At 47.5% G+C, this 9639-nt stretch overlaps 1 protein-coding gene across 2 annotated transcripts; it reads right to left on the bottom strand.

Moving 5' to 3' along the window:
* Positions 1-554: 554 nt before the first annotated feature.
* CLN3 (CLN3 lysosomal/endosomal transmembrane protein, battenin) lies at positions 555-9516 on the bottom strand. Of its 2 annotated transcripts, XM_053363949.1 has the most exons (16): positions 9496-9516; positions 9290-9377; positions 9095-9185; positions 8244-8346; positions 6753-6812; positions 6583-6662; positions 5840-5925; positions 5390-5462; positions 4730-4873; positions 4487-4617; positions 4122-4171; positions 3553-3621; positions 3000-3055; positions 2776-2869; positions 1526-1666; positions 555-1086 (listed from the first exon to the last, which is right to left on the bottom strand). In XM_053363949.1, exons 2-16 carry the CDS (start codon positions 9336-9338, stop codon positions 967-969), a joined length of 1347 nt encoding a protein of 448 aa, XP_053219924.1. In that variant the 5' UTR covers positions 9339-9377; positions 9496-9516; the 3' UTR covers positions 555-966. The 2 variants fall into 2 exon arrangements, with proteins under 2 accessions (XP_053219924.1, XP_053219925.1); XM_053363950.1 differs by lacking the exon at positions 9496-9516 and having other exon boundaries at positions 9095-9179; positions 9290-9456.
* Between the last annotated feature and the right edge of the window lie 123 nt (positions 9517-9639).

Raw genomic sequence — 9639 nt, 5'->3', positions numbered from 1 at the left:
TTCATTCTGTACAAATATGTATACGCTGGGGAAGATTTTAGAGCTACAAGAGTCTCTGGGTATCCCCTAGTCCAGCTGTGCTCAGTGTGGGAATCTTACAACTTCAGCATTCCTGACAGATGGGTGTCCACCTTGTACTTAAATATTTCCAATAAAAGACACCACTACCTCCTCAGGCAGCATTTCCCACTGTCAAAAAGCTCTTCCCATTAGGAAGCTTTCTGATAATGTTCTGAACCAAAATCTGCACCCTTGCTACTTCCACTCACTACTTCTAGCCACTGTCTCAACAAATCCCCCAAACATATCAGCCCGTACCATAAGTGGTATATCTTTGAAAAAGGGCAACAACAGAGCAATAATTGAAATATGACTGGTTTATTGATTGAGCTTGAGACAGAAATTGATCACTGTGCAAAATTATTATTCTTGCCCCTTTCTGAATTGAGCGTGCATCTCACCCTAACAATCTTCATTCCCTCCTTCCGTATTTATCTATAGTTATTAATGCACTTATGCAGCTGCACATCCCATTTCTGCAGGATCTTCTAAATATTCCTCCTCTGCTCCGCCTGCCCAACACAAGGATGTGCTGTGTGACCTATTTTATGCAACATTCACATGTTTCCCCCCTACGAACTGCAGAACATGATTTCCCATCCATCTGCGATTGTGTGCTCTGATTAAGCCCCCCCCACTGCTGTGCAACGTGGGATAAAAGTAGATTCCCATTCAGGCTCAGTTAAAATAAAATGCTCTCCAAAATCAAAACAGACGAGGAAATTAATGCCAAAAGCCGACACCTCAATTCCACGTGCCTCCTTTCTCCTCTTTTGACAGCCAGAGGAGGAGGGCATAAGCACATGCATCCCAGTGTCTTTCCCTCCTCCATACTGGGAAATGTACTATTCAGAAACAAGCATGTGGCAAGTCAAGGCATCTGTTGGTCCCTCTGGGAAGTGGGCCTCAAGGGAGGCGACAGAAATGATTGTGGATAGGGATAGCAACAGCACCTGAAAGCGAGATGCCCAAGGTGTCAGCTATACAAGCAACTCCCATAGCAAACTCACGGTGCTCCGGCTTGCTCTGCATTTAGAGGGAGGAAGGAGGAGAGAGAATACATATATATATATTAGACAGTGATCCTCTGCTATGTCTTCTGAAAATGGGAGGTACTATTCCTAGTCACTGTAACCTTTCTTTTGAACTTCCCAGGCACCTGCTTCCTGCTTCCCTCCCCCAAGTGTCTTCTGCAACACAAAAAGGCTTTGCTGGAGCAGGGGAAGGAGAAAGAGGAAGGAGGTGTATACACACACACCTCTAACTGGTTAAAAGAGGTCCACTTGCTTGTTCCTTGCTCCCTCCTAATAAGGGAACTGGCCTCATGCTCATCTCTCTGAAGCTCTGAGTGATATGCCTTTCTCTACCCCCCTCAGTCATGTGACTGAAGTCTCACCCTCCTGGGCGCTCCATTAACATTCTTCCCCATTGGGCCACCATCTCCCCCCACCCCCGCCAAGCTCACCTTTTCACTGATGCAGTGGAAAGTGTTCACGTAACCAGCTCCTCCCAGTAATCCCTCGTAGAGTACCAGAGCGAAAACAATGTAGATGCTGGGTAGAAACATTTTGGACACAGCGACCGAGAGGAACACCATGTTCAGGCACTAGTTGGAGAGGGAAAGAAAGAGATAGCATGTCAAGACCTTGACAAGTGGAGGAGAAAACAATAAGGCTGTTCTGTTGTGGAAAAAGGAGCAAAAGGTGGCAGTAATAAGCAGGACAGGAAAACATTACAAGGGTAAAGGTAAATGGACCCCTGACCATTAGGTCCAGTCGTGGCTGACTCTGGGGTTGCGGCGCTCATCTCGCTTTATTGGCCGAGGGAGCCGGCGTACAGCTTCCGGGTCATGTGGCCAGCATGACTAAGCCGCTTCTGGCGAACCACAGCAGCGCACGGAAACGCCGTTTACCTTCCCACCGGAGCGGTACCTATTTATCTACTTGCACTTGACGTGCTTTCGAGCTGCTAGGTTGGCAGGAGCAGGGACTGAGCAACGGGAGCTCACCCCGTCGCTGGGATTCGAACCACTGACCTTCTGATCGGCAAGTCCTAGGCTCTGTGGTTTAACCCATAGCGCCACCCGCGTCCCACATTACAAGGGTAGGAGACTTCAAAACAGACCAAAATAAGAGACTCAGCACTGCTCTACGGACATTAGCCTGCTCCTTCCTGCTGCTCAGGCAGTTCTTAAAGGCACAACAGGAGACTAGGCCAGATTATCCAGAAGGACAATTTGCAGTGCAATAAATGTGTGGTCATGCTCCAAAAGGTTCACAGAAGTCTAGTTTCTCTTGCTTCTAAAGCAGGTGGGACAAACTGGTGGAGTCTCCTCCCAATTGGTGGAATCTCCTCCCACTGAAGCAGACCATACACCACGTCATTTGCATAGCCCCACCAATGAAGCAGGTGGGAGGAGTGACCCCATTCCTCCACCTCAGAAACAAAACACAAAGGCCCGAGTTCAGTCCCTGGCATCCCCAGCTGAAAGGAGCTCAGATAGCAAGGCTTCCCTGCAGACTCTACAAAACTGGGCTAGATAGACCAAGGATGTGACTCCATATAAGACAACCTCATTCGTTCACTGGCAGAGAAGGATCACAATACTTGGATTGCAACATCAGCATTATAACAGAAATGGGGGGATGAACATGTCTCGGAAGAGCAGAAAGGAATCATTCATGCAGGTGTCTGTTGGCGAGGGGAATGTTTTACCTGTAACACTGCAAGGAGCCATATGTGCCGAATCCGTATGCAGCTGGCGGAGGAACGAGAGACAAAGACCCCAGCCTGGTAGAGCATCTGGTACCTATAGGAGGCGGGGGAGGGGGGGAATCAGGAGTTTTAGCTCCCAGCACTTTTCTAGTCTAACCTACCAACCCAAGCCAGACTGAGGTTCCAAAATCCCATCTCGTCTCACCTCCCAACCTTTCACTCACCAACGATATTGTTGCGCATGAGTAAACGGCGCTTTATGGAAGTACAGCAGTTCAAACTGAGGAAGGAGAAGACAAAAGGGGGGGGGACCATTAATGGCGATGGATCAGAAGATTTAGCTCCACCTCCCTGGTAAAGAAGTCTCTGTTAGGATATTTCCGTTCCACCTTAAAAGGGAGCAGGCTGTGAGTCACAGAGTCTGTGTATTTCCTGTTGCACAGGATGTTTATGTTTTCAGTTGCTTTCGTTTCCTCTTCGTGCCTGAACGCTGAAGCAGGCGGTCATGTCTTACTTTGTTCTGACCAACGCTGAATAAACTGTAAATATGCTCTCCTGCTGTGCATCTCTCGCTGTGTGAATTCTGCTGCTAGAGTGTGCACCAGCCTAAGAATGTGGCAATCTATTTCTGAGGCTTCGTGTCTCTAATTGCTGATACTGCCTGTCTACGGGAGGTCGATGGATCGTCCGGCAGCCGGCTTGGGGGCTCAGATGGACTCTGTCTCCCTGGCAGTATCCCAACAGTCTCCACCCATCCCCAACTTTCACACTACTCACCAGGCCCTGGTTGATGAAGTATTCAGCAAAATACACAACAGCCAAAGGGATGAGGTATTTTAAGAGACCCTAGTAACAGAGAAGGTACATGTTAGTGCATCATGAGAAGGCCATGAAACCATGAGTCAATCAGAGGTATATGGTCGCCTTGAGTAATGCAGGCTTCACAAACAGCACCCTACTGGGGTCACATTTGCACCATACATTTAAAGAACAAGGCTTCCCCCCAAAGAATCCTGGAAACTGTGGTTTGTTAAGGGTGCTGGCAAGGTGAGGGGTTAACTCACAATGAGGTCTTTTACATCTGGGATTAGTGAGAAGGGCTTCCAGATAAATTCCATGAAGAACCAAGACCTGGCCTTTGTTTAGCAATTGAATAGCCTTCTCCCCGCATCCATTTTACGCATTATTCACCCTGATATCCTCTAGAATAGGGACATATTTACATGCAGACTTATACTGATACGATCTGTGATATGGACACCTTTAAACATGTGCTCCGAAATATCCTACACTCTCTCTCATATTAAAAACAAAAAAAACCCCCACATACTGAGCCTGATTCTTACCTTGACCACCTGCCCCTTTTCTTGCAGGCTGAGCTGAGGGCTTTGTGCCTCTGGAGGAAGAAAAGGACGGTTGAAACGAGACAGCATAAAACAACCTTATTGGAAGAATTGTGAAAAAATTATGCACATAGCCAAGTGCCAAGGACATTACATGAAGAGTTCCAGCAATATCTATGAGCAACTCTCTCTTGTGCTTGGCATGAGCACAGTGCATCATGGGTAAAGAAGCTGTGACAGCATTTCTTCCCAGGGATAAAGTCTTAAGATAAACAAGGTGCATTGTGGTTATAAATACATAACCTGTCCCTTATATGCAACAGGTGGCACCCCAGGAAGGTGAACCCGCCAGTAAAGGGATTGCTTACTATTTTGAAGTGTAGCTTTATTCTCAAGGAGTGGCTGCTGAGTTGAGGAAGGAGAACGTAGAGACTTCTGTGGACGATTGCCCCAGCCGCAGCGAGGGGCCCCGGGGGGTGGAGCCAGCACAAAAGAGTAACTATAGAGAAAGTGGGGAGGAAGAAGAAGATGGTCAAGGAGCCCGGGGCCTTGAATGATCATTAAAACTTCTGCTATAAGCAGATACCTAATATGAGAGAGTTAGTCCTCACCTGGCCTGCATGATGACCGGAACAATGGTCATGAGGAGGAGGGTGTGCTGGGGGCTCAAGCCTGCCTCTGTCAGCCCAAGGTATGAAAGCGCCCCTAGCAGGCCAGCCCCACCTGTTCCAGAAGACCAGGCAGACACCACGGCACTGAGAGGGGTGGGAAGAGAAGCAGAAAGAACATGAGTCATAATGGGGGTGATATCTGGGTACCAGAAAGCACCCCTATACTTAGCGTCATTACCTAATTGACAAATCCTGCACAAATTTATTCTACTCATGCTTCAAACCAAACACTGGCCCAGCTGTCAATCTTGTTCCTCCCCTCATACATCAGGCCTTTCTGATTTTTATAATCATTATCAGATAGGTATGCATGTTTGTTTAGTTAAATATATATCCACCCTTCACTGTGAAAATGAAACAAAAACAAAAAAACAGGCCAACAAAGTATCTTTTTCTAAAGTTGCTGGGGTGGTACAAAGCAACTAAGCTGGAAGGTTGTGGAGCCTGTTTCTTCAGATCAAAGGCAAAACCATCAACATCTGGAGGGCCACAGGTTCCCCATCCCTAATCTAAAGAAACAGACCGCACCCATTGAGCAAGTAATGCATCTGACCCCACTACCAAATCTCCATCCTGCAGCCACTGTGTCCTTTTAGTTACCTGTCGAAGAAAGACGTGAGCGCAAGGAACGTTATTTCACCCAGGCCAGATGAAATACTGGCCAGCACGACACCTGCAGCAATTAGAAGGTGGAGAAAGACCCAGTCAATACAAAACATGCTGATGCTTCCCTCTTCTTTTCTGTTGGCCCTCACCGCCGGAGCGCGCTATTAAGAGGCAGCGATTCTAAAGCAAGAGATCATATATGCTCAAGTCACAGCTTGAAAGATATGGGTGGTGCAATATAAAACTCGTAAGCCTCATGCTCTTGCTCCCCACAATTTTGGTAAAATCGTGCCTTCGAAGCATGAGAAAGAACAGCTGCCAAGAGGTTGTAACAATAAATAAGAAGGGGCCAAGCTCCCTGGGTCTTCCCGCAATAATTTGAGGACTGCCTGTCTGCCCCCCCCCCACCCCGCCAACCCCATCTCCTGTGAAGATGCTTCTTACCTGCAAGGCTTTGGACTGTGCATGTGGAGAAGGCCACCACCAGAAAACTGCCCCAGGCCGTGATGACGCAGATGATGACACGCAAGCTGTGAGGGGTGGGGTGAGGGAAGGGGGGGTGAGATATAAGATGGGCAAATGGATGAGGCCTGAACTAACCATAAAGCCTCTTGCCATAGCTGTCAACCTTCCCTTTCTTTGTGGGAAATTCCCTTATTCCAGCGCCGTTTCCCGCTGCTTCCCACAGCTATCCCGTAGACTGTCCCTGGGACAGGTGAGGCTGCTGATCCCTTATTTTCGAGGCTGCTGATCCCTTATTTTCAAATCTGAAAGTTGACAGCTATGCCTCTTGCCCATATGTCACATACAAAGACAACCCCTCGTGACTACCAGGGCTGTTTATACCCGATACCTTTAAAGCACATTCATAGCTCATTCTTTCTTCAAATAATTCTGGGCTCTGTGGTTTGACCCTCATAGTTACAATTCCCAGCAACTCTTGGCTTGGATATTACTTCACAATAACAAGGCAAGATATTTTTCTGTATACGTTAACAGAAAGGCCGCAAGTACATAATGTAATTTAACATCTTATCTTTTCCATGGATTATACGATTTTGTTCCAAATACACTTTGCCAAATTGTATGTCCATCGCACATGCAAATAAGTTCCCATTTCCGTCTTGCGTTACGAGGGAATTTGGTATCTACCTAGACGACGCTTCCAGCGATCTGAGCCAACTCACCCATATGGGAGCAAGTGGATACAAAAAGGTGCGCTGAATTTGATGAGAAGGGTGGGCAGAATGTCAGCCAACAGCACGGCCTATATGGGGCAGCAAAGAGATGGGAGTGAGCCAGTAGGTGGTGCCACACTCAAACCTGCCCCTGTCATCTCCCCGTACCCGACACTTACCCCTGTGGAGATGGCATTGCAGTCATAACGAGAAGCGTTTGCAGGAACACTGGGGGGAGTCTGAGGGAGCAATTGGGTACAAGAGGTTAAATGTAGGAGAGAATAATTTCATCAGCCATCATTTCACCATCTGTTTTCCAAGATTTTCCTCATTCCAGTATGAAAGTATAACTTATTCAATCGGGCATTCCATGGACTCAAGACCCACTTTGGGGTTCCATACTTGGGTCACAATCCCAATCAGGGCTGCAGTATGAGGGGAGGCAGGGTTTAATCCATGGATGGGAACCTATGGCCTTCCAGATGCTGTTGGGACTCCAACTCCCAGCAGCCCCAGACACCATGGTCACTGGAGGGTCACAGGTTCCTCAACCCAGCTTTAACCCTTCTCTCCCTTGCCATTTTCTTGATTTTTAGAATAGGGGCAAATATCAGCTGGGGGAGGTTTGGAAAGGGGAGAGGGGGGAAAGATTAGGGGGCCCCTGGAGCTGCTTTTTGCAAAGAAAGATACATGACCAGTCTGAAGTCTGAAGGATTCAAAAGATGCAGTTAGAAGTCATGTCTAGTTTGACCTTTGCAGATTTTCAGACACTTTTTATTATGCTTTTAGTCCAACTTTCCATCAATGGGTAGTTTAGAGACAGTGTAACATGGTTTTACCCTCCCCCCACCATTTATCTCCACAGCAACTCTGGGAGGTAGGTTAGGCTGACTAACTCCAGATCACCCAGTGAGCTTCATGGCTGTGTGGAAATTTGAACCCAGATCTCCCTGGTCCTATTCTAAACACTAAACAGTACAATATTAGCACCACTAAACGGCATTGTCAAACATACTGCTCATATTTATGACCAATATCAGCAACCAGCATGGCTGGTTTGTATAGGGCTCCCTGGTCATGTTGCAAGGCCCAGGTGGAGAGTGCCATTACGTACTGCTGCGATCTTAGTTAGCACTGGGTAATGTCACAATCTTCTCGATTAGTGCATGTGCTCACTAGCAGCGTAAGGGCATGCCAATGCCTTCTTTGCCATGTACAATATCTGAATGGCTCTGTATTTTCCCCACATACGAGTCCACTAATTTACAGAGCAAATCTGTTTGTAGTCAGATCCAACGCTCTGAGATGTTTGCCTTCACGTTTGCCTGAAATTTCCCCTCTGCTTAGAGTAGTTTGATCTTAAGAGGCCTTTCAAATATCCAAAGGCCCTGGCTAATCAAGTGCTAGAGCCAGCCTTAGTGGAGGGCCAACATCCAAATAATCCTTTTTCATCTTTCGTACACACATGTGATGCACCCTCTGCCACAGTCCACAGTCCTGTGCATGTGTAGGCTCTAATGCACCAGATCTGGCATACAGATGTTTTTCTATTCATCTCTCTCATCCAGGCTCAGATGCTTTCTCTCGCTTTCTCCTGCACCGAGTACAATCTGTTTCTTGCTCTGTTTTATACACAAACACTCAAGTACTCCTCTCCTTTGAATACTCACTGGTTCAGTCCCATTGCCTGCTGGCACCTTCTGATGGCTGAGAATATCATGGGCAGCACTCAGCATTACCACATAGGCAAAGTTGTTGCAGAGTCCCAGCAACCTGTGGAGGGGAAAGCAGGCAAGTCAGAGCACCCAAAAATGCAAGACAGGAGAGTCAGGGTTATCATATCATTCCTTTAATTTCTATTCTGCCTTTTTTTCCAGGCCAGAGTTCAAGGGGGCATATATAAGGTTCCCTGCTCCCAAGCAGCCTCCCATCCAGATTCAGTTCTGCCTAGCTTCAGCAAGGTTGCTGCATCGTGCCTTTAGACCATGGGTAGGCAAACTAAGGCCCGGGGGCCAGATCCAGCCCAATAGCCTTCTAAATCCGGCCCATGGATGGTCCAAGAATCAGCATGTTTTTACATGATTATAATGTGTCCTTTTATTTAAAATGCATATCTGGGTTATTTGTGGGGCATAGGAATTTGTTCATTTCCCCCCCCCCCAAAAAAAAATATAGTCTGGCCCCCCCAACAAGGTCTGAGGGTGTGTGAGAGTTCATACAAATCCGGCTACAGCAAGCCCCACACAGCCCTCCAGTATGTTGCAATATGCTCAGATGTGGAGGATGCAACAAGGGAAGAGATCAAAAGAAAAGGAAATCTGATCCGTAAACAGTGTCAACAGAGCATACAGCAAAATGCACCAACGCATAGAAAGAGAAACCTGAGTTTAATCGAGCTGTCATTGTTCAAGAGATAACGCCACAAAGAAGCTGCTTTAAATAAAATAAGAAAGGAGGTTCTGCTTTTGTTCATGCTACGTAGCCTGGAAAAACTGTGGAAATAAAGCAAAGGGTGCCTCACCAGAAGCCCACGTTGTTCCTCCACTGGCTAAAGGCATCCAGGATGATCTCAGGCTCGGCAGAGGGTGAGGCATCTTCATCTTCCCCTGTTTCTTGAGGGGGTGGAAGAGAAGCAGAGTCAGAGAAGAAAACGGGGGGTGGGGGTGGGGGTGTTGAATGGGAGGGGGGGTGAGAGATGGGAGCAAAGAAGACTCACCTTCAGAATCACTCGGGATGTGATGCCACAGACTCCCAGCAGGTCCCATGGCAGGCAGGGCAGAATGGGGTAGTGGGGGCGACTACCTATAACAAAAATGGGGGGGGGCATAGATAAAAACAGAAACCATAGCTGCCCTAGAAACTTCTTAACTACACTGAGATATCCTCTCCCTCTTGCACACACCAGTCTCTCTTTCTGTCCCTTTAAGAAATCGGAGCCTTAGACCATCACCGCGTAGCTTTAGGCCATCACCGCCCCTCTCAGTATATCTAGGCGTAACAGATCCAAGAAGCTTCCTCTTAAGCGGCTGTCATGTGAAGCTGAAGTTGCCGCCTGACTTTGCTTCC

The sequence above is a fragment of the Podarcis raffonei genome, chromosome 13 (genome assembly GCF_027172205.1).
Source record: "Podarcis raffonei isolate rPodRaf1 chromosome 13, rPodRaf1.pri, whole genome shotgun sequence".
NCBI classification, from domain to species: domain Eukaryota; kingdom Metazoa; phylum Chordata; class Lepidosauria; order Squamata; family Lacertidae; genus Podarcis; species Podarcis raffonei.
Note: the sequence above shows the minus strand (reverse complement) of the source record. Positions and strands in the feature narration are given on the sequence as shown.